This window comes from Biomphalaria glabrata, chromosome 6, assembly GCF_947242115.1.
Source record: "Biomphalaria glabrata chromosome 6, xgBioGlab47.1, whole genome shotgun sequence".
In the NCBI taxonomy this organism is placed as follows: domain Eukaryota; kingdom Metazoa; phylum Mollusca; class Gastropoda; family Planorbidae; genus Biomphalaria; species Biomphalaria glabrata.
Genome location: NC_074716.1, coordinates 11,660,783 through 11,686,823, shown reverse-complemented (window position 1 = coordinate 11,686,823; position 26,041 = coordinate 11,660,783). Strand labels below are relative to the sequence as shown.

At 37.9% G+C, this 26,041-nt stretch overlaps 1 protein-coding gene across 7 annotated transcripts in view; it reads right to left on the bottom strand.

Annotated features, from left to right (window-relative positions):
* The window catches only part of LOC106074839 (protein quaking-B-like), a 56,561-nt gene extending 53,961 nt beyond the window's left edge, over positions 1–2,600 (bottom strand). For 6 of the 7 annotated variants that reach the window (XM_013235716.2, XM_056034074.1, XM_013235719.2 and 3 more), the window contains exons 1-2: positions 2,572–2,600; positions 1,990–2,135 (exon numbers count right to left, since the gene is read on the bottom strand). In XM_013235716.2, coding sequence (XP_013091170.2) covers positions 1,990–2,135; positions 2,572–2,585 — 160 coding nt within the window. In that variant the 5' untranslated portion in view covers positions 2,586–2,600. Of the gene's footprint in view, positions 1–1,989; positions 2,136–2,261; positions 2,394–2,571 lie in introns of those variants that run through there. The other variant, XM_013235715.2, reaches the window with a different exon arrangement.
* Between the last annotated feature and the right edge of the window lie 23,441 nt (positions 2,601–26,041).

Genomic DNA, 26,041 nt, shown 5'->3' with positions numbered 1-26,041 from the left:
TGTGCAAGAGCAGGATTATTCATTGTTACAATAGTTCTACAAGAATAACTATGCAAGCTCTTTGGCTTTTAGAGTAAGAAAAATAAATTAACATTTATCAGAGTAGCATGTCTAAAAATAAAACAAAGTCAAGCGCCACTCTAATCAACTTGTTAAATGTAAATCCTTTCTAACTGTGAAATAATTTTACAATTTAAAAAAATAAAACCAAACTTTCAATACCATTTTAATTATTCTTAAAGTCAAAATAAGAGGCCTTTCTTTTTTTCAGTAGTATCTACATTTCTCCAAAATGAATCAAAAGACTAGATCAATAAACTGGTGAATATATTTGCTACTTAATTATAGCTTGATTTTATGACATTGTATAGAGAAAAAAGGGTAGACTATACCATGACACAACCTAGATTATAAATCTGGTCTAACAGTAATGAGTAAAGGATGTAAAGGGGGACAAAATTATTTTTAATTTGAAAAGCAACAAATTCAAGATATGGATTTAAATTTGCCAAAATTTTAAATTATTTTTTAAGATCTAGAGCCATCTAGGCTTTTTACTTCTAATGTTTTAATTATTACATCTCTAAATATATTTTTTATATATAGATCTATAATTTATAAGTACATGCTAGTACTAGTAGTAGTATTATACATCATATTTCATATGATCAGCTATTTACTTCTTATCAGTAATATCATTAACTAGATCTAGATTTCTGGATATAATTATTGTTTTATATTTTTAACAAGAATTACACTGATCAGTGATCTAGAATCTCTTTTCATCAAATCTAATCTAATTAAGATCTAGATCAAGACTACCTAATATTCTAGATGATCTAGAATTAGACTGCAATAGTCAATCATCTCAATGACAATGTGACTGTACTATAAACAATATGAATATAAAGATATATAGACTCTAGAATCTAGATTTATAAATCTAGACAACATTATAGCTAAATGACTACATCAAAATTATTCTAAATCTAGAAGAGTCTAGCTCTTAGATTTTAAATCTAATTCTAGGCTGATTTTAGGTATTTTTTCCATGTCGCCTGTCTTTATCACTTTAATACTTTAATCTCCACTTCAGCCACTTGCAATTTAATATAGATCTAGATCTAAATCAGAAGTATTACTTAACAAACCTAGGACCTAGAAATACATCTCTAGAACTAGATCTAAATCAAGAGGCAGTCGCTGAGTTCTAATGTCTTATAATTTACCAATAGGTAGACTAGATCTAGTCACTAGGTCACTATTGTAGAAGTGAATATAGAGATGATCTAGCTAGAACGTTATAAACTTAATTATAAACTATAAAGCAACAGGTCGTGTATTTTATGCTTCAACGATTTGTGCAAAATAAAATTCGATTCGAAATGTATGGGCATAACTAGACTAGATGTAGATCTAGTGCTCTATCGATATCTTTCTCGATCTAGATCTAGGTTTAAATCTAATGCAATTTAGATATTTTTATTTAGACATGAAATGTATTAAGAGCTTTAGTAACCTAAATTTCATAGACCGATAAAATTTCTAGGCTTATGAGCCGGCGGACGAACTTTTAACAGTTCAAAATGGCCGACATCTTTTATGGATCAAGTTTTATTCAGTGCATCGGAATGCGGCTAGAAAAAGTTTATTAATCGCCTGTACTAACTTTTAAACAACTAAATTGCTTATTTTCAACTTAAATGTTAAAAATAAACTGTTTGATAAACCGCAGTAGGGGTCCAAATAACTTTTAAGGAGGCTGAAAATTTCACAAAGCGAACAATTTAAAACTTTTAGCAAGCAGCCATGGCCCATGTCCCGTGCGTTTAACTCGAGTACCCCAAGCCTTAACCTATTTTTTTTCCTCGTTGCTACAATCAACAGTTTATTAATCTAGTCTTAAAAAACAGCAAATGTGTTAACTTTTTTCTACATAGATATCATCCTGCATAGTTTTTCAGAATCACTGTTCTGCCCTCGACTTACCTTCGTCTAATATTTTCTCCGTATGAATGAATACATTTGGAAGAGCCTGAATTTGTTTTTTATCTTTAAGTAACTGCGCTAAATATTCTGGAGTGTTACGATCGTCTTTGTTAGTTTCTGTCCCCATGTTAAGGAAGCTGTCAATTCTGTAGCAAAAAAAAATTAAGTGTGTATTAAATAAATAAAACTACCCGAGTTAAAGAAAAAAATAAATGTGTTAGAATTATTTTGTTCCAAGCTAAACAAGCCACACAACTGAAAACTACACTAACACGAAGTGTATCCCCTACTCTCTCTCTCTCTTCTAGCTAACTTTGTTTATGAACACGTGGGGTCACTGCGCATGCGTCGACGTGGCTGAGAGCACTCGACAAATCAAACGGAGAGGTGAAAGGGTATTGCTGTGCCTGGTGTGTTTCCCCCCCCCCCCTCTCTCTCTCTCTCTGCGTATCCACCTCTCGCTACTTGAAGAGAATATTAGATCTATGGATATGTCTAATGGAATAAAAGTGATACAGAATTTATTTATTTTTAAATTATCGAATAACTTAACAGTAGGCTTATACAGCTAACTCTCTTTACCGAACATAGTTCATCGTAGTGTGAAAAGGCTTCCGTTTCTTTGAGGGGAATGCGACTCCACTCCTCGCTATCTGGCCTTGCCTGTATCAGCCTTCCATCCACTAGTTGCGCCTGAGCGCAACAGTTGCGAAAGGCTGGGCTAGAAAGCTAGTTCGTTCTTCCACGGAATTCATTGTTTATTAACATTATTATTATTGTATTATAATGAGCTAATTGTCATTTTCTGGCACTGTCAGAGTCGATATTCAGTAACAGGAAAGAGAATAAATGTCACTGCAAATTTGTATAATGGCAGGTCTATAGGGTACAATATTACCACCCTCAAACTGATAGACAACAATTTGCATAAAGTATGACCATAGATATATAAATCTAGGCCTATATTAGTATGGGACCCTACAATACAGATTTCAGATTTCTTTTTTTTTATTTTCGAAACCAAGGTACCTTGACCTGTTTTTGTAAACTCATGGTAAATTTAATAATCTGATCTGTTTATTTGGGAATCAATCGTTCTAGATTACTAATTTGGTCTAATTTCGTATGTTTTTTATTTTATTTTTTTAAAGTGGTAGAAGACTATTATTTTAGAGTCCACGTGACATTTGTGCCCTTTTTAATCGATATAACATTTGAAGCCTGTCTGTGCCCTTTTCATGTTCCACATGACGGGAATTCTCTATGTGCATTTTTTGACATTCCGCATGACATGTAAAGCCCCAACAGAGTTCTTTTCGAGATCTGCACTTCATATGTAGCATCTCTGCGACATCTTCAAGTACACATGGCATGAAAGCCTTGCTGAGCACTTTTTGAGTTCCACATGGCATATAAAGCATGCCCATGCCATTTTAGAATGCCATATGACATGTAGAACTGAAGCCTAACTCAATATTTTTTTTTTCTGATATTTTTATAGTATGAGCTTTCAATTGAATCACATGCATCTTTCAAAATGATTAGTTTCCAAGATGTACCAGGGCCGGCCTTGGGCATAGGCAAACTAGGCAGCTGCCTAGGGTCTCCAATGGGTGGGGGGCCTCGCACAGGAAAAAAAAATTCGAGAAAAAAGCGAAACTTGGATGAAATGTACATTATATCAGAGACCTATGTGTCTACTAGCCTAGCTCTAGTAGGGTTTAGTGACTTGTTTGACAACCTATGTTAGATGTACCTTGTTCATTCCTATTGTTTTGAGCCTGATACATCAAAACGCTATCGAAAAGCGAAGAATGCAAATTGATGCTTTATTAAATTTCGTTGATTGTCAGCATTGATTGTTTAAACCAAATGATTGAAATATTTTATGGTGTTTTTATTTTATTTTATTTGGGGCCACCAAATTCACTTTACCTAGGGCCTTGGATTACCTTGGATTACATAAGGCCGGCCCTGGATGTACAATCTGTTTCTGGCACTCCTGCTGTCTTCCATAATTGCTTTCCATGATTGGCGTACTGCGCTTTTAATGTGAAATTACTTTGTATTAAAAAGCCAATCATCTAAACATCAACGCACTCGACAAAGACTTAATATTATTACTTTCATTATGCATGTCCTACTTCTCGGTACACTTAAATTACTTATTAAGTACTTATAAAATAGCCTACTTTTGAAGTACTTATAAATTCTTTAAAGTCGTTATTGTTGAATGAATACCTAAAAGAGTCAAATGTAACCATTTTATTGAGCGTATATCAAGTCTGTTTGTCTGGTAAAATCTTTTTACGCTTTATTTCTCCCAATTCCCATTCTTGGATCAAGCTGAAACTTTGCACGATTATTCATCAATGACAACGCATGAAACAAAAACAAAAAATAATAATAATTACCAGTTAGGTAATCAGTTTGTTGTAATTCATTAATTATGTATTACATGGGAAATGTATAAAATTGGATGCGGATCACCCGTGATAATAATATCAGCATAATCACGCACAGTCTCACCGTAGGCCCTTCGCTAAACATTTTTAACTAACAATAGACTACTAAAACAGTATAATTTTATAAATACTTGAGAACGCTTAATGACAAAACACGTCTGCTTTTTAAAATTGCTTTTGAAAATGTATCACGGAAATTTTCTTTCACAAATCTCTCCCCCCCCCCTCTCCCCAACTGGTCGAGGATGTCTTCCTGGTCGATGATGGCTGCCTGGTCGTGTGTTATGTGCTCTGGATTGTCGTTCGGTGGTCTTGAAGGGGCCGGGTTCGTACCCTGTCCGCTGCCATTCCCCGTCGTCCTGTGGAAGGTTTGGTCTAGGATGTAATTGTATTATATTCTGAAGGAATAATAAATATACTCTCTACGACATATCTACTCTTTACGACATATCTCCTTTTTATGACATATCTACTCTTTACGACATATCTACTCTTTATTAAATATAATATCTCTATGAGAAAAATGACATTCAAAATGACAAACGGATAAATAATAATTTATGTTAAAAAACATTTGTTGCGCTTTGCTTGTGGACGAAATAGTATCTTATTTTCTCAACCTGACATATCGCTTGTAGAAATCCAATCACAGTCACAGTTGAAGATGTTTTGGAGACATCACAGGAAGAGTTGATTGAATTCATTCAAAGCAATGCAGAGAAGAAACACAAAATGCTCTTTAATTGCAGTTACACAACTATGGATCAAATGTTTTCAATCATATCCCGTTTTGTGTGCGTTGAGGCTTCTTCTTTCCTTTCAATTAACGTGTAGTTGTGAAACATGGTTTCCCATGTACAGAAATAGAGAGAAAAAAAAAAGAAAAAGACTTGATACAGAAGAGGAATTTTATTGTGACGTTAGAAAGATTAACTCTAGAATTCCTGATCTGGTAAAACAGAAACAAGCTTAACCTTCGCTTTGACGTTGGCTTGTTAGCTCAGACTGTCACAGCCATAGTGTAGCTATTAGTTTACAATTTCCCACCATGCTTTTCAAATTGTCACATCAATGTGATATATAAATATATTTTGAAAAAGCAACAGAAAAGTAAATAAACGCAAGTCAGACAAATATATTTTCATTTTTTTTAGTCTAATCTTAAACAAATGTTATATCATGTATTGGTTTCTTTTATACACACGACATGATTACTAGTTTGAAAACGATCAATCAAGAGTCTAAAGGTTTTATAAGACATCAGTTAGGCCAGGTTCACATCTAAATTCACATTCACTTTCACCTATCCTTTGGTCTGCTGGACCGCTGGGGCACCACACAAGATCTGTCAACCTTCTTTCTTCATTCTTCTGTCATTTGCATTTGATAGAATTTCATTCTGCCTTTTTACCTGCCTGGGTGGACCACTTCGGAGGCCGATGTTGAGTTTGTGTTTCCACACAAACTGACTTTGTAACCTTGTTTGTTTTAAAGTAGGTATATTAAATGTATTGAGACTGGAATCAATAGTATCAAAGGAAAACGAATTTTAAAAAAAAATATTTTGGTTTCGAACTAGGGGATGGAAGCTTGGGACCATCACGACAGACACAGACGCTGACAACTCGACCAGGCAGGCGCCTTTCCCGCCCTTGTCCTCCAGCAGGACCTATCGACAAGGACGTAATCACCTTCACGTCTGAAGGACCGTTTGAAACTCTCAAGTCCACGCCGTAAAATCTGTGTGCGAAGTTTTTTGGACTACGACTGGCCAGTCAGTGCCCAGTTGCTAGACAGCAAGCACAGTATTCACACCTTTGCCCCTCCACCCCCCTCGCCTCTTACACACTATCACAGACACTTATCTATTCCCCCCCCCTCCTTGAGATTTGTTTGAGAGATCGTATAATAGAAACATTCTTTTCCCACCTCCCAGGTCCAAGTCATAAAAAAGGGAGGGGGTGGGGCAATGCGTAAATTTGAATAAACCTTAAGTAACTCAATGTGTGTGTGTGTGTTTTTTTTTTGTTCAATCTACTAGGCAGAGAGGGGGAGAAAGAGGGGTGTGAAAACACGCCTGAACCTGGTCATCTGTTGCATAGAAGGGCGGGTGGGAAAAGGGAAGGAACTCGTTTAGCTCGACTTCTGTTGAGGGGAGATAATTGTATACGGGACGCAAGTAGAGCGAGAAACTGTTCGGTGTCGTCTTTCGAAAGCACATTATTATTAAAGTGTCGGGTACGTAAATAATTTAGGGGGGCGGGGAAGGTAGGCTACAAACGAATTGCGAGGGGGGAAGGGAGGAAAGGCAAAGAGAGAGAGAGAGAGAGAAGATAGTCCCTGTACGGTGAAAAACCGGTGACTGCCGGTTTCGTCAAAGTGATCAAGAATAATAAAAGATTTATTTTTCTAAAAAGAAACTATGATCTCTGTTAGTCACGGTGGATTTCTTGTGTTCGCTATTTAGTCTTTCCAAATTCCCTCGCAACATGAGATAGATTCCACTTATGTGTGCCATTGATTGGTACATATTTACAGACTAGGCAGCAGCTTAAGCGACAAGGCATACAGGTGGAGGCCTACGCCACAAATTCTTTTATCATCGTGTAAAACCATGGGAATGTTGCTGGGGCGCCACTGCTGACTTCATCACTACCTCACTCTCCACCGTTCCTCTGCGTTTGGTTCTCATCCGAGTGGAAGAAAGATCGAGCGATCCACGCCCCATGATTTGGTCTAGTTTTCTTCTCTTGTGGTCTGTCTATCCCCTCAGAATCCCCTGTCTATTTGGCACTGGGTCATAGTGCGAATAGCTTTTTGCCTGTTAAATGACTTCATAAAGGGACGCTACCACGTTGTGGCTTCTCTTTCCTTCTCTGTGTCTGTAATTGCTACACGCTCAAATTAACTTTTTTTTTTTTTTTTTTTTTAGGAAAGTTGGAAGTTAAATGTCTTGTGTGGAGTCGGATAGAATAAGTTAATTTCAATAATTAAAATAAAAAGTCAAAAAAAAAATTCATGGATTGAGACCAAAGCTTCTGATGGGGGATGTAGCCAACCTGGAGAAAACTTTGCAAACACTATATATATCATTATACTCCCATTTTGATTGTTTCTCAAGAAGCTAATTAGACAAGAAAACGAAAAGAATTTATGTTTTTCACACAAACTCAAAGGCGACCTCGTCTGTTTGATGAGCAATGCATGTAAAATGGCGCGGAGATATATTAATGTTATTCTTATGTCGTATTTCTTAGTTAATTTTTAAAAATATTTAATAAATAAATCGATTGTAATAATAATATGGCTTCATGTGTGCCTGGCCAAACGAGTGTGCATTACCGAATCTACACATCATCCTTATTGTTTATAACTAATTTTAGTTAATACACGTCACTCCTGGTATATGATTGATTATTGTGCACGAAAGAAAGGCCTGGTACATTATGAAGTACCTTCCGGTATCAGCTCGTGACACTTTCTCGGTAGGTCTCTAGTAGAACAAGACTAAGTGCGTACACTATAGTACACAATACACTATGGAAGCATTATCCGATAATGTGTTCTCATTCTTTGACATTGAGCCGCAAGTTATAGCACTAAAATGTTGAGTGTTATGGGGCGTGTGTGTGTGTGTGTGTGTGTTTACATGGTGACGGTCAGAAGAGCTTATGAGCTTGTGAATGATGCAACATTGGTGGCATTGTTGCCACTAGGTCTTATTGAGGGGAGACGACTCCAGAACGTTAGACTGAACGGTTGTGTTATTGTAGTGAGCTAGATTTTGTAAAAAAAAATATTATTAAAATCTACTACATTTATTTCATCACAAGTGGGCTTCGTCTATATTATAAATAAAGTTCTATTTAGTTTTGTTCACAAACGAAAATTATTCAAGTTTTTGTTTTCAAGTTTATTAGTTAAGATACATTACGCCTACATCGGTTTAGTTGATCACTCAGCTTGATGCTCTAAGTCAACGAACGGTAACAACATTGAGGCATCTTAAATACTTCAGATAAACACTTTAAATATAAAACATAGACCAGTAAATAACTTTAAACTTAGAAGCTACATGCAGACCCAGACTTTGTCTGACAAGAAGTTTGCTACAAAAAAGTAAAAAAAAAAAACATCCAAATTACTGAAAACATTATTTTCTTTCAAATACATTTTAAATAAGTTTTTGCTTCACCAAGATACTAAATGTCAGCAGGTTAAAGTTTAGAGCTTTTTAAGGAATTGGATTTAATGTTTTAAATTAGTAAGGGCCCTTAGGACTTTCAATTCCCCTCCGCTCCTTAACCATGAGATTGCTAAACAAATAGTTCTATATAAAGTCTTTTTATAATTAAATTATCCTGACAGGATTCGCAAGTTTCTTGTCTTTTAGTTTACTTAGAGTGGTATTGTATGAGGGCGTTGTGGTTTGAATGATAAATACTTTGACTTTCGAACCTGGGGGTCTCGGGTTTGAGTCTCGGTGAAGACTGGGATTTTAAATTTCGGGAATTTCAGGAAGCCCTTGAGTACACCCAACACAAATGGGGTACATGAAATTAGTTTTGGGGGAAATAAAAGTGTCTGGTCATTGTGCTGGCCACATGACAAACCGTCGACCATAGAAACTGACGACTTTTACATTATCAGCCCTGTAGATTGTAAAGTCTGAAACGGTAACTTTACTTTTTTTTTGTTAGAGTGGTATTGATAGTCTCTAACCGGATTCAAACACAAATCTCTCTTGGTTATCAAACACAATACTACTCCGATGCCACCTAACGTACATGAAAATTAATCATAAATATAATTTATCGACTCTGTACAGGATGGGATAACACATGTTCTACAAATGAACTTGGAATTAGCGACACATAACCTCGAGTCTTTCAAAGCTGCATACTTTATATAGAGACCCGAACAAGATATTAGCGACAGAAAACTGCAGAAAGAACTGCCTCAGCTAATCTCAGATATTATTTAAGTTTTGAAATAAAAACGAAGAGATGAATTATTTACTTTACAACAAACACATCCATCTATTTCTCCAGCAGTGTGATAGCGTTGGTTTCTTTTTAAAAAAGAATAGCACATTGCCTGGCTATTTTTTTTTTATTTGTTAATCTCTGGTTACATCTAAGTCAAAGCTTCCTCCACCACCACCCGAAGAACTTTGATATTTCTTTTTTTCACCTAAACGAAATTAGGACAAAAGGCTGTAGACACAGAAGGCAACTTGACCCTTTCATTTCCATCTCGTCTAGGCCAGATTTCTACACGTTTAATGACAAGAAACAATTTTCGACACAACAGTCCTTCAACATTGTTGTTGTTTTTTTGTCGTTGTTTTTGTTGTTTTTCTTTTTTTTTGGCGAAAACATCGTTGATAGACCACTTCGAAAATGATAAGCAAGATGGGTAGGTTCTGTGTTGAAACTGTCAGCCAATAATCAAGACAGTTGAGTCTGGAGCGCGAATAGGAAAGGAAAAGACTGCAGGAAATAGGAGAAGAGAGAGAGAGAAAAAAAAAAGGAGAGAGAGAGAGAGAGAGAACAATAAGAAAAAAAAAGATATTTGTAGGACGCACAGTTTGGTTGATTTAAATATATTTCAGTATTTCGATTAAACAATTATCAATTTGTTATTTTTCTGACCCGATAATGTCTAGTTTAACCGTTGGTTTAATATATGAGGGGTAATGATACTATCGTTTAAACAAACGTGAATAATAAAGAGATTTTTTTGTTCCAATCAGATGGTCTCACAAGAACGTTAACAAAACAAAACATTTGAACACAAGATAAAGGTATATTTAAAGTGCAGTGTTTCTCAATCTTTTGTTTATGACGCCCACGTAGACTAAAACAAATTTGTTCACACCACCTTAGGGAGCTATGGAATCTGAGGAGGGTTTTACAAATGTAATTTTAAACAAGTTTTAGAAATATATCCTGGCGGCTAAAAACACAATTTTTTTCATAGAGCGCTGGTCAAATCAAGTAAAAAAGGCGTGAGTGGCTGGATATAGTAGAGATCCGCAGCAATCTGTTTTACAGGAATTTCATTCTCCTGGCATCTAGAGCTTCATTTTTATCATAGTTTAAAGAAAAACAAATAAAGGAAGTCAACTTAAGTCCAATAAAGAAGGTGGTCAAAACTAGAATACGAAGGAGATCCTGGAGATGCGATGTACTTATTGCGGGCAGACGTAGGTTATGTAAGGTGATATTCCACCGTCTTGACATGATTATGTCGAATAAAATCGCGTTAGCGAAAAAAACCAAGAGAAAGAGAGAGAGAGAGTGTGAAAGAGAGAGAGAGAGTGAAAGAGAGAAAGAGAGAGAGAGAGTGAAAGAGAGAAAGAAAGAGAGAGAGTGAAAGAGAGAAAGAAAGAGAGAGAGTGAAAAAGAGAGTGAAAGAGAGAGAGTGAAAAAGAGAGAGTGAAAAAGAGAGAGTGAAAGAGAGAGAGAGAGTGAAAGAGAGAGTGAAAGAGAGAGAGTGAAAGAGAGAAAGAAAGAGAGAGAGTGAAAGAGAGAGTGAAAGAGAGAGAAAGAGAGAGAGTGAAAGAAAAAGAGAGAGAGTGAAAGAAAGAGAGAGAGAGAGCATGAAACAGGGAGCAAGAAAGAGAAAGAGAGAGCGTAAGAGAAGCAAGAGAAAAATAGAGCAAAGAAGAGAGCGAGCAAAAGAGAAAGAGCGCAAGAAAGAGTAACACAAGAAGGGGGAGAGAGAGAGATACCTGATAATGAAAGACAACCTACAGTGACCATAGACGGTCGAGCACCCTGCTGGTGAGTCTCCATAACAAAATAAAATCTATTCACTTTGTTCGTCAGACGTTATCTATTAAGTTTGATTTCGTACTTCTTAAAAAACAAACCAACTACGACACACGGTGTCGCCACTACACCGAGGACGATGAAACAGTAGACCACATTCTTTATGAATGCCGCGTTCTGCATGAACGACCATCGGGACAAGGAATTGATAGAGAGGGAACTGGTTCGTGTGCGGCATTAGGGCTGTCCTTGTACAAGGTCAAGGCGACCTTAAAACTCACTGCCCGCTTCCTTTCACGTGCTCTAAGGATGTAATCTCAGCATCTCTCGTCACTAACGAGGTTTCTGATTCGTACCACACGACCAGTAAGCCATCCATGGCTCGAATTAAGCTTTCATGAAATGGTCAACATTATCAAAACCTTTTTTTTCCCCTTGATTGAAGGAGTGAGACTGTATAGAATGAATACTATAGTATAGTGTAGTCAAAAAATGTTAATTATAAAATATTTTGTGTTTTATAAATCATGATCGGAACTTCTAGCGCCAAAACGGCTGCACTAAAACGGCCGCTCCAAAATGACTCCACAAAACGGCTGCATCAAAAGGTCGCGTACCCCAAATCCCAATACACAGACACACACATTTATTTTCTACGCTGTTCGTACACACTGACTAAAATAGAAAACAACAGCTGAATATTCAAGTATCGATATTTTCCTTTTGACTTTATGACCTTATCGATATGTGCGACTGAACTACAAATTGTATCATTACAATTATCGATTTATAATTAAAGGTTTTTTCCTCTTATTCGCTACAGGTCCTTTCACCGTAACGGAACGAAGTCAAGGGAGAGAATGGTGGCGTACATCCGGTTATTTGATTTGGGAAGTTTGCTTCTGGTAGTGTGCCCGTTGAATAGCAAAGATACGAAACAAAAGTAACCGAAGGCTGGGGAAAGACGTATGTATAACAGAACATTTGTGGCCCGGGTGGTTAAAGTAATCCTTTTTTACCTTTACTTTTACCTATCCCTGGACCGTTGGGGCACCACGGAAGATTCGTGGACCGTCCTTCTCCATTCCTCTCTGTCCTTAGCCTTAGTTAGAGCCTCATTCAATGGCATGCCCGTCCATTCTTTTATGTTGTTCTCCCATCGCTTTCTCTGCCTCTTCTTCTTTTTCCTGGTACTGTTCCCTGAAGGAAGGTCTTAGCGAGCCCCGAATATCTTGTGATAAGGCCATATATTTTTAGCTTGTGTTTTTTTTAATAGTTAGCAGGTCATCATGGGGTCCAATCGTGACCTCCATGACCCGTGTCGTAGGTGCCGGTCCAATCACTGCAGTAACACTGTCTCTAATCTCTTGGTTTGTGATACCTAGGATCCTTCTGTAGCATCTCAATTCCATCGCTAGGATACTCCTCTTTGGCTCTGCAGTCAGCGTCCAAGACTCGCAAGCAAATAAAAATGTGGCCATGACCAGGGTTTAAAGTAATCACATACAGCATAATCTGAGCCACTAATTTTCATACTCAATCGGATGCATTGCCTAAGACTAGTGCTGGTATTACAAAGGCTATATCCCAAACATGACTATAGGCAGGGCCGGCACTAACAATTACGGGGCCCTATGCGAAACGGATTTTGGAGGCCCTATGCGAAATGGATTGCGCGGGGCCTAGTTTGGATAGGGATAAGAATAAGTAATATTTTCTATTAGAAAATAATTTCGTCTTTGCACTTTATACATTCTTTACTAAGTAAAAAAAATCACGATCAAATTAACTTTACCAGCCTTGCGTGTAGCGAAGTCATACAGTATATTATTAGAATTCAGTTTCCTATATAGATCACGCTCAATAGCAGGAGTTGTAGATCTTCGAGAATTGTTGACCTCAAGTAATTCTTGATTAGTTTGGGGCAATAGAAGCTTCTATCACCGGGTATTGTATAATATCTTTTTTTTTTTATATCGCACCTAGGATTGGCGTTTTAAATATTGAATGACACCCCAAATTGACAAGGGCTCTATCAAGTTTAAATTTGGTACTGCCTTAGTAGTATAGAACAGTCTATTGCTACTGATGTTTTATTAGATTTGTTCAGCAGAGGCATATTTTGATTGAAGCAGTTAATCGAAACACATGTTGACGAAAGCAGAAATGCCAGGGCATATCTTTAAGGTAGATGATTTGTCAGACATATTTTTTTCACGGTAGCAGTGTTTATTCTCGGTCATTGGTTTGCAGCTCAAACACTTAGTAGGCGTGTTATAGTTTAAACATCGAACTTTATATAAACTTAAATGTGAGCTGGCGATCCTAGATTTAATTTGTATCTATTTTATCTGTATTTTTAATTTTTGTAAACTATCTAGGCTAGTGCTGAGTGCATGCCTGTCTCCCGACAGCTCTTTTACTTTAGAAGTTAGTTTGTACGAGTCATGACCTGGCTCTATAAATAGTTAATTGTGCGGTCTAATCGCCCAGGCGAAGGCCGCCCTTTGGTCACAGACCGGAGTGCACAGATCGGACCCACACGGTAGAGTTACCACCAACCTACCGGTTAAATAAAATCTGTTTAGCAGAAAAAGGTCTAGTGCCTCCTGACCTGCTAACAGAAAACTGGTGTCAGAAGTGGGATCTGTGCTTAAGTGATCAGACACACATTGTTTTCTTAGGGATTAGGTTGTTGTTAGTTTTTTTTTAGGCTTTTGTTAGGTTGATTTAGGTTTTGGTTAGGCTTCGTTAGCGCATTGTTAGGATTGCATAGGTTGGTATTAGTTTTAGGTTTTGATAGCAGTAGGAATCAGTGTTGGAGAATTTATTTTGTTGTTGGTTGTTAGAATATAGGATATGGATAGTTTAGTTTGTTGTTTGAGTTTTGTTTTATGTAGTGGTCTTCGTTATGGTCAGTAGTGAGTTGGTTTTAATGTTACTTGGAGATGTAGTTCTAGGAAGTTGTAGTGCGTTGTGAGGTAGTTAGTATTGTTGTTATGGGTTAGTGTTAGGGTTGCTAGGTTAGGTTAGGTCGGCAGAATGGCAGCAGTGGCAGGAAGGATGCAGCGGTCCCAGGCTGAAGTTGAGGTGCCTCGAAAGGGCATGATCCGAGAGGAGAAAAGTCTGCAGCTCTCCCCTGCCTGCAGAGAGGTCGACCCAGTGTTGATGAATGGCGAGATGGCAGTTGAAGTCTGGACTGATGGTTCATCGCCAAACTTTGCTATTGGTGGTGTGATTGAATTGAAATATTACAACCATGACTTAGGCAACTTGGAGGCAGGTATACAGACAGCCATGTACTGGCTTGACAGAGGTGCCCCACTGCCACCTCTGTTATTAACAACTGGGCCAGTTTGTCCTTCCATTTAGGATGACTGTCTGCCCAGTTGCAACGTATGGTCTACACAGTGCTAGCCGTCCCGCCGGAGAGTGGTGGGTACTTTACAGTACAGACGTTGGACAAACAACTTACGCGAAGAGTGTCTGGGACACAGTTGAAGCTGTACGTCCCACAGGCGGAGGCTATCCAACCTCCACCCGAGCCACAGGAAATCCAGTACGAAAGACCCTCAAGTCCTGGGGTCACCTACTCGGTGTACAGGATACCTTTACCAGGGGCCACCAGCCAGCCAGAGACAATCCCTGCTCCTGCACTGGTAGGCCCAAGAAGGTCCTCCAGGACGAGGAGACCACCTACCCGACTGGATCTTTAGCTGTTTTTTGTCTATACATTTTTTTGTATAATCTCTTATACTCCATATTTTTAATGTATTTATGTATATTATTTTTGTTTTTTACGCTTTTATGTATTTTTAAATATTTTTTTGTATTCATATTATTTTTTGTTTATTATGTTTAAAATGGTTTTATTCAAGTATGTGGCATGGTGCTTTACTAGTAGTGCATGTGTTGCCACCTAGTAGGAGCTATTGCTGCTTAAGTTTTTAAGTCTTTATTGGGCTTTCAATAGCCAATATTGAGCTTAGGTTGTTGGTCGCTGATGTGCATTCTTCTAGTCATGAAAGTTTGCGATGTATCGTCAAGGTACTCGTTAATGTTGTTTTGCCTTGGAGGCCATGACATAGATAAATGGCACCTTGCAGCACTCGGTAGTCGCCTTTGGAAGGCATTTTATAGTAGTTTTGTGTAGTTGCTTTGGGAAGGCCTGTAGTGTTTTTTTGTTTGGACTTTTTGGGTCAATTCATTTTGCTCATTAATGTCGTTTATTGATACACAGTGGGTGGATTATTTTAAGTGTTTTTGTGTGTATTTCCACCACTATGTTGGATGCACTGTGTTTTTTTGTTATAGCACTGTAACTTCAGGTTGTGTTATGACACTTTGAGTGTACCAGTTTTTTTTTGTGTTCTAATACCATTTTTCGAAATGTTTTGGTCTTAGTGACAATTGTGAGCCTTCAGTGGCTGGCCATAAGTCTGTGTGACTATGGGCCTGTTGGAGCCTTGGTGACTCAATGCAAGTCAGTGTTAGCCTGTGAGGCTATGTACTTCGTTACAAGCCCGTGTGGCTTTGTGTAAGCCTGTATGGCTTTAAGTCTAGTCGCGTTAACCATGTTGTTGAGGCTGGTCTTTTCCCTTCTTGTGGGGGCATGTATATTTTTGTATGGATTCTGTTTTTTATTGACTATTATCTTTATGTATATGTGTATTTTTTCACTTGACTTTTATTATTCGTATGCTTCACAAACATGTGCAGCGTTTAAGGTCGTGCAGATATTTTTTGTGCCAAGAGCTATTGTTCTACGCTTTGGTATGAATTTTGTGACTTTTTTTCGACTGTTTTTTGTGTGATTGTTTTGCGGGGACGCAAAAGTTTTGAGCGGGGGTGAATGTGAGCTGGCGATCCTAGATTTAATTTTTATCTATTTTATCTGTATTTTTAATTTTTGTAAACTATCTAGGCTAGTGCTGAGTGCATGCCTGTCTCCCGCCAGCTCTTTTACTTTAGAAGTTAGTTTGTACGAGTCATGACCTGGCTCTATAAATAGTTAATTGTGCGGTCTGATCGCCCAGTCGAAGGCCGCCCTTTGGTCACAGACCGGAGTGCACAGATCGGACCCACACGGTAGAGTTACCACCAACCTACCGGTTAAATAAAATCTGTTTAGCAGAAAAAGGTCTAGTGCCTCCTGACCTGCTAACATAAAGAAACTTCTTCATTAAATAAAAATGAATGTGACTTTTTATTTAACAACTATACAAAGATTGTGTGTAATACTGAGATACTCGCGAGAACAGGCCTTCCCAGCATCTTTGCTGTCCTCAGGCAACGCCGCCTGCGCTGGCTCGGATATGTTCGACGGATGGATGACAATCGCATTCTGAAAATCATTCTGTACGAACAACTTGCGTCTGTCTTAAAAAAAACTGGTCGCCCCCACCTCCGTTACGTTGATGTGATAAAAAGGGATTTAAATCAGTAAACATTTATATTGACTGAAGAAATTAATCGTAAATAAAATAAATGAGAAATGGACGAGCTCTCATCCAAATCACAAGAAAGATGATGCTTACTATAAGCTATCCCGACAAGATCAACGTCTAATCTTTCGACTTAGGACCGGACACAACAGAATGCGACAACACATGTAACGGAAGCTCAAAATTGGAACCAGAGAGGTCTGCCCGTGTGGAGTGTCACCAGAGAATGCCGACCACGTCCTCCAAAACTGCTATCTTTACCAAGAGGCCGGTACAAGACACTGGCCCCAAAACACCCCAATAGAAAGAAAACTATATGGAGAGCTCCCTGATTTGGAAACCACTGCGCAGTTCATCTCATATATTGGTCTAGTCATCTGAACACTCCAACATAAAAAATGAGAACGAAGAAGAAGAAACCATAGTCGTTTCACGACTGAAGGAGGCCCCCAATGATACAAAGATTCAACTTGAAACTAGATTATACAGCAGAGGCGTAGTGAGCAAAACATGCGCCCGGGGAAAAGTACTTTATTGGCACCCCTTCCCATTTACATATATAGGCGCCTCTCTGTGTGTGGCGCCCTCCTGAAGGTAGCACCCACCATGCCCCCTTGTCCCCCCTCACTACGCCTCTGGTATACAAAACAACATAGAACTCAATATAAAAACAACGGCCTTTCTGTATCACGTGACCTGAAAAACAAAACTTCTTAAATCTCACCCACGCAGTGGCGTAGCATCCATGGCACGAGGGGTTCAAAGAGCCCGGGCCCAAGACCATTAGGGGCCCACTGCGCCTGGGCCCATGACTCTTGACTAATTAAGAGCTTTGGGTTGACACCAAAGTGAAAAAATAAATGCACTTTTGTAAAAAAAATATTTAAAAAAAATAGAATTTAAAAATCTTCCTCAAAATATCCTGAACTTTGTCCCAGAATATATATAACCTTAAAAAGCAGTGTTTTAAGCTTTAATGTAAGGATTTGCTTTCCATCAGATTTTGTGAATTGTACTGGTTGCTAGCCCTAATCCTGCGTTTGAGGTGACAATCGTTTCCATATTGTCCCATTCTTTTTTTTTTCTTGTCTGTTTATAGTTATACACTTATGGGTAGTACAGGAATGGTGGAGGATAGAGAGAGTTTGGTTAAGAAGTATGGATAGTTCAGAGTGTCCCTAATTAAAATTTCGATACAGCTGCAAATTATTCAATTTTTTTAAAGCTTAATATGTCTTACATTTGTTTTGTATTTAAAGTATGCAAAGTCAAACTTTTGAGGTAATTATACTTCTGCGGTTTCTTAATTGCCAAACTAATATTGACAATTTGATATTGTGTTGATTGTTCTGGGGTAGAGGATACTTGGTATCATTTTCTGTCTCTAGTGGTATCAATAGTTAGGTAGTATATCTTTGATATTAAATAATATTTCTAGTACTATTATTATATTTTTAGGTTAATCACTTTTCAGTTGTTTATGATTTAATACTTGTGAATTATGAGAACTTACAAATAAAACCTATAAAAAAAAGCCCAAAAAAGAGGCAAAGAAAAGAGGCCTAAGGCCCAAGGATTCCTATGATGATAAAGCTAAAATTGAATAGCGCAAATTCAGAGGTTTTTTTGAGTAAAAAAAAAAAAAAAATTGACATCTTTCAGTTTATGGTGATTCTAACAGTACTTCAGGACCTCTCGATGTCTTAATACTGGTACTTTAGGACATCCATTCTGTACCTTTTGTCTCAAGACAAATAAAAAGTTGATACCAAATTGGTATTATTATTATTTATTTATTTTTGATACTGCTAGAGATCTCCGATGACGGAACATCCAAAGAAAAAGAAATTAGAGAGTCATTTCTAGGTTTTCTTCCTATTTGTTAGAGTCAGACGTCAGCAGAATTTGGTGAATAAATCCTCCAAGTAATTTTAAAAAATCACCAATTATCCTTTACTAAAAAGCTTAAGCTATGATGGTGCTTCCAACATGACTGGATACTACAATGGCATCTTGGGCATTGTTTCATCAGAAGAAGCCGCTCGCGCATTTAGAAATAGATGCACTGGTTTCTTACTTGGCTACTTAAAAGGGCAGAAAAATGTTAGTAAATAAATATTCGATCTATTTACTGTTAAATAATGGATAAAAAAAACAAATAAGTTAAGAAAACTAGTGTCAGCTTTTCACGAAAACATGCAGGGCACCGTTCAGTTTGAAAGTTCTTCCTCCAGGCCATTCTCCATTAAGAGCGGTGTAAAACAAGGATGTGTACTGGCCCCTACACTATTTGGCATCTTCTTCTCAGTCGTACTATCCAGTGCTTTTAAATCCCTGGAAGACGGAATATACATCCATAGCAGATCCGATGGAAGGCTCTTTAACCTGGCACGTCTTAAAGCCAAAAAGGCGTCGTATCTTGATAAGGGAGCTGCTGTTTGCCGATGACGCGGCACTCGTATCTCACTCACAAGGAGGTTCACAGAAGCTAGTGAACGCCTTAGCAGCCTCTTGTCAAGAGTTTAGCCTTACTATAAGTCTCTCCAAGACCGAAATCCTGGCACAAGACGTCGCAGAAATACCTATAAAACAAATTGGGAACCACACCCTTTCAGTGGTGCAGGAATTTACCTACTTGGGTTCAACAATTGTCAGTAACCTAGACTTAGACATCGAGCTGAAAAAAAGGATAGGAAAAGCTACCACAGCATTGGCAAAACTCTCCAAGCGCGTCTGGGAAAATGGTAAATTGACCACAGCGACCAAAATCCTAGTCTACAACGCCTGTGTTGTGAGCACTCTCCTTTATGGCAGTGAAAGCTGGTCAACATACATGTACCAAGAGCACAGATTGACTAGTTTCCACTTGCGCTGCCTGAGACGCATAATGGGCATCTCTTGGAGGGACCATGTCTCCAATCAGGAAGTTTTGAGATTGGCCAATATGAACAGCATGTATGCTCTCCTGACACAAAGAAGATTACGCTGGCTCGGACATGTCACCCGCATGCCAGATGGTAGAATCCCGAAAGATATCTTATATGCCGAGCTTGTGGAAGGAGTCAGACCCAAGGGCCGCCCAGGACTAACATATGGGATGTCTGCAAGCGAGACATGAGAGCCTCAGGCATCAGTGAAAGTATGTGGGAAAACATAGCCAAAGACCGGAGACAGACTGTGCGTGCTGGGACAACCCTTGCTGAGAACAAAAGAATTGAAGCGGCTTTAATCAAGAGGGAAAAAAAGAAAGCTGCCCTGTCTGCTAGCCCTAAATCAGAGGCATACACATGTACGAATTGTGGCAAAGTCTGCCGTTCTAGAATTGGCTTGATTAGCCACACCAGATTCTGCCCCGTCTCAAGATTAAGCCAAAATCAGTGACTCACTTGGATGCATCCATTGCCTTTCGAGACAAAAGGAGCCCTATATATATATATAATGGACGTAGAACTAGATAATAGTTTGTATCAATGCTTCAAAGTTTGACATCTAGAAGTGTTTTAGGGATGTCAGTGTGTAGAATGGGAACTAGAACTCATAAAACATTTCTTTATATATTTGATTATTAAAAAGCTACTCTACTTGCATTGGAATATCCTATAGTCAATGTATCGATACATTCAGATTGTTCAATTGTTTTGTCATACATTGTATTCGTCTTATTGGGGGAGAAGCCCACCAATATATTCTTGAACCCGGGCCCACGGGTATCCTGCTTCGCCACTGCATCCACGTGACTTCAGTTAACATCCATTACGACAGACCAGCTCGTGGTTTCATCAGCCATCACTACCAAAAAAACCGTTCCATTTTCTCGTCGTTACCTTGGAAACACAAACATTCCGAATCAAGCAATTTTGTTGGTGCATAGTTTCAGGGTAGCAGATTTGTCGAGTCATATTTATACGCAAGCACCTGGCTGCATGCGGCGTTGGAACGAAACAACTGGAGGTCACTCACGAAGGCCGCGGGATACACATTTGAGACCAAAAGAAAATCTGCTGCCGAGGACAAACGCAGACGACGAAAAAAAAATCTAAATCGACCACCTGCGGACAATGGCTATGCTTGCCCTGGATGTGGCAAAATATGCAGGTCACAGCTGGGGCTGCGCAGCAACGGGAAATACTGTTTTCCTCATTAATCTTCGGACTCGAAGACAAGCCTTATTTTTATTTGTCGGGGAATATATAATGGGAGCTACTTTGTCAGGGACCGTTTGGAAAGATGTTATTTGAAACATACAATCTCTTTGTTGGGACTACTTTAATTGGCGGAACAATTTTGTTGATCCACGGGAATAATTTTGCCGTGAAATTTGAATAGCAGATCAAAGAATATCATTTACTATAACCAAAATCAGATCAATTTTTTTTTTGAGAAACAAAATTCTTGATCATTTCTAAATCGTAACTTTTAAAAACACGAGTAATGAGAAGATGGCGACCTCTGCCTCCATACCCCTCCGCTATATTACCCTCTTTTTCAACCACTTTAAAGTTGGCATCATCGCCCAGCATGCCATGTTTTGGCGCCATTTTCTGCCACACTTATCTCAACGATGAACACTCTAATTTGATTAGATGACACAGCCTTTCAATCATACTTCAGATACATCACAAGCAGCCCATTGGAAAATAATTGACGGGATTGACGTGGTGGAAAATGTCGGCGATGCTCCTGGCGCGAGGCCTACAAATTGCACACGGTATTCGTTTTAAAAAGAGATTGAGTTAAGCCACAAACAACGGAGCCAATTTTTTAATTATTAAATTACAAATTGCAACAGCAATAAATGCACACAGACATTCACACACAAACACTCAGTGTTTGTAGTAAGCATTGGCTTCAGCATGTGCCTTTGACTCCTGCATGTGATCATTGTCAAAGGAAATAAATCCAAACATTATAACCAAAACATTGGCAAAATGTTTGTTGGTATGGATTGTAAGCATAATGATTTAAAATAAATTATTGTCAATAAGCTGAAAATCGTGATAAGCTAAGTCTACATTACTAATGTACTTGGGATTTGTAATTTGTACAAATGCTCCTTCTTCCCTAGTGCTATTAGAGCATGGAATGGGTTGCCTAAGCTAGCCAGGAAAACCAGTGACTTGACAGAATTTAGGTCATTGGTTAATTTGCATGACTAAATGCATGACGCGTTGAACGTAATCATCTTCTTTTTTTTTTTTTTTTTTTTTTTTTTTTTTTGAAGTAACGTCTGTATTATATAAGATAAGAAGATAAGATTGAGAAGTTAGATTATATCCCATGAAATTAAATTCAGACAGCCGTAACTTTGTATTGTCATTTTATTAAGTAGAGTCTTCTGAGTGCATTGAATTCGCAATTATCCTCAATTTGGTAGTTATTTTTATTAATATAAATTTAAGCTATATGTAAACTGCTTCTTACAGAAAAGAGTGGAGAACTTGAGTTGCAATGTCAAAGCACTCCTAAAACCAAGAAATGTGTGGAATTTGGTGGTAATGATAATGACAATTGAAATCAATCTAAATTGACAGAAGTTCGGCTTAAATATTAGTCAAAGAAAGACTAAGATACTAGTTCAGAACACAAATAGTGCACCTCACGTAACCATTAATGGCCAACTACTGGAAATTGTTGACCATTTTTGTTATCTTGGCACCATAATATCCAACGATGCTCTACTGGATAAAGACATTAACAACAGGATAGCCAAAGCAATGGGCACCATGTTGCGGTAGCAGAACAGAGTGTGGGACAATACCAAAGCCTTAGTCTACCGGACCTGTTTGATGAGCACTTTGCTTTAAGTTTTAAGGAGGCGAAACATGGTCAACCTACTCATGGAACTGATATACGGGTAGATATCTTCCACCTCCAATGCATAAGGCGGATCTTGCTGTCTGTGTGTGCCCCTCTTGTGGTTGCATTACAAAAAAAATTGTCTTTGCATTTTTTTTTATCAATTAATAACAGTTTTTACTAATTTGCATATAATTTACAAATTTTACTGATAGACAATAAAGTTAACGTTCGTAAAAATAAACTTTTTTTAAAATTTCCTCTAAGTAAATGCATCGTAATATCTGGGCAAATATTCTCCCCTGAGTTTCAAATCTTAATTATTATTGGAGCCAGACTAAGATAATTTCCCAAGGGACATAACTTCTGAGATCTGTGATTGACGAGGTCATTATTTTGTTGACAATCATTGACTTCTGACCGTTTGAACCCGTAAACGTTTGGGAATTGATCCTCACGTAAGCAACGGGGAGGAGAAGGTATATTGATTTCCTGGACCAATAATCGATAAGTGATCCATCAATGGAACGGTGTTGAGCGTAAAAGTAAATTGAACCAAATAATGAATATATTTCAATGGTAAAATATAACTACTCGTGCACTATAATACATAGTTGCTGTGTAAAGTCAGTGCTGGAGTTACCTATAGGCAACAAAAGTTATAGCTGAGAGCAACCCTATTGCTTGGACGAACCGAAAAAAGAGTTCCAGGGATATTTTCTAATATTTTGAAGAAAGAACAAAGTTGTTGATTTCTAGGGGCCCAATAGTTCATAAAGCTTAGGTCTTAAATCCGGTCCTCTTATAATCTTGGTATCTCTATGGAAAGTGTATAGTTGTTTATGAAGTTTCGTAGCTGCTGTAAAGCACTCCCCTTGCTGTAGACACAGCAATAAAGACATCATGACATGTGTCCAGCACAATGACCATGTGATTTAACTTTATCTCACTAAGAGTGAGGTACAAATAACTGGGTGAAAGATTGAATGTCCTAACTACCACCATTAAATGTCAAGGTGTAAACTGGACACCCTCGGTTCAGAAGTCACACTAATAGCAACCACTAAGTTAAACTATAGATTTTTGACTTTGCCATACCAAGTATACAACGCTAATTTTGTAAACAAAAAACCGGAGTTCTTAACGAAACCGCTAGGTATGGAGATAGAACACACAGACCTCTACAATCCTCCCCTGGACCTCAGAAAATTCCAGTACTCTCAACCCCCGCTCCAACCCCAACTCTTCCGGACCTCAGAACAATCCAGTACAAAATCAGCCCCACTCTTCCGGGCCCAAGAACAATCTAGTACTATCAGCCTTACGTGCAATAGTACTTCCCCTAAAAGAGAAAAAAAACATTACTATGTAAATAAAGAGTCTCCAATTTCCCGACTATTTAGCAGTTGTGTCAAACCATGCTGTAGCGAATGATTGAAGCGAATCTTCGGGGATAGCCTCTAGTAGCGCAATCACCCTCCTCTCCCCTTCTCAACCTCATCACGTCTTTAGCTCACTGACTTGTAATTAGTTCGCGCCTCTGGTGTCTTGGGAATTGGGTTTGAGAACTGCCGCTCGAGTGGTTCTGGGCTCCTGCTATACGCCCCCCCCCTCTTCCTTTGTTTTCTAAAAAACAAAAAAGGAGCATAAGAAAAAAACATTTGAAAAATAAACTTGTGGTGGAGTGATATATTTACTACAGCCGTCTTGGGCGCTTAGGTCAGTCTATACATTAAGTGTGGCCTGATCCATCCCTCTGTGTCCGCTCAGTCTAACCTTTTTTATTTATTGAACTAACTGTAGTGACGGTAGTGTTCATGTACTAGAACAGGTCAATGGTCAACATTTGGTATGATGGTTTTGGGGTAAGGAGGTGAAGGCAGTGAGACCAAGGTTGATGGCTTGATTACCACAATTACCACCGTCAAGTCTTTCTCATTGGACAGTCTTTGATTCGGAATAGTCTCTTGGATTTTGTGTTGGCTGTACGACCGTACACCAAATGACGACATCTATACTCATGTAACACCGAAAAAAAAAGACATCTCTACATCTCTAGCAACAAAAAAAAAAAAAAAAAAAAAAACACGACATCTCTATATCTGTTGGTTAAAAAAACATGTCTACATCTGTAGCACCAAATACATCTGTTCTGAACTGTAAAAAAAAAAGGTGTAAAAGAAAACATCAAATCAAACTGACGAACATATCGTAATAAAATAAATGTCATAAATTCACTGTAAACACGTCAGTTATCTTAGAAATAAACAACAATTATTTCTAAAAACTAAAAATTTGAAAGTAAAAACTTGACCTAAGCCGGGATTCAAATATAGAACAATGGGCCCTGTCACTCAAGCAAGAAACTAAAAGATTGAATTGTACAAAAATAATCGTGTAATTCTATACATATTTATTTTATATTTTGCTTGTTATAAAACTTATATCAACTCAGTCTGTCCGGTACAAAGTTTGTACACGTTATTTCTACCACACCCAATCTCGAATAAAGTTGAAATTTTGAACAATTATTTCTTTTACCTGACAACACAAGAATTAATACAATAAATTAACCAATTAGTTAATCAACTGCCTTAAATCACTTTTTTTGTTTGGTATCGAATAAGAAAAAAATGTACTTGACAGATGTGGTGGTTTAAGTTGAATTAGTCCCCTTGAGGAGGCTTGAGCCCTCGAGTAATTCAAGTAGTACATTTGTTTTTAATGCATTGAAAAAAAGATCACTGTAACATTTATCCTGATGTCCCTTCTTTCCCCCGCCACTTTGGGCCTTTTCCAACTGGTCTAGACAAGTGATAGCATGATAGCACATTGAGAAAGTGATAGGATCATAGCACATTGAGAAAGTGATAGGATCATAGCACATTGAGAAAGTGATAGGATCATAGCACATTGAGAAAGCTAAAAGCATGAAATTGCGCTAAACAAAAACAACTGGTAAAAGTATTTCTATTCGCACATATTTATTATTGTTAGTCTAGATCTACTAAAAATTTAATTACATGACTGATCCAAACTAATTGATACAATTACACTCAATATAAGCTTTTTATGTCCAATTCTGTTTTTTTTTTAATATTTGCTTTAACATTTGAGGATTTTTATAGCTAATAACTATATATATATATATATATAATTCTCTTCTTTTCTCAAAAGTTTAAACGAGTAGTAAGGAGTAAAGGAAAGATCACTCTCTTATTTCTGTGTTACGGTCGTAGCGCAGCATGGTGTGAATGAAAATGGTGCCAATTTGGATATTGAATGGAAGTAAGATTTAAAAGGTGGAAGCCGGAAGGGATGGATCTGAAGAGAGTTGGGAAATAGGATGTTTACGTAATTTGTGATAATATTAAAGTATTTTTAGATTAACACTGCGGTCGCATAGGTTGCAGTGGCCTAAGGCCGGCCCTGCTAAATAGCGGCGTAAGCTACACCGCCGGTTGACTAGTAAATAATATAAATGATAAATTCATTTTGCAGCTCCTACAAGTAAAAGTGTCATGACATTGTTGTAAGCCTCATTATCTCAATGACACATCTAGGGTCCTAT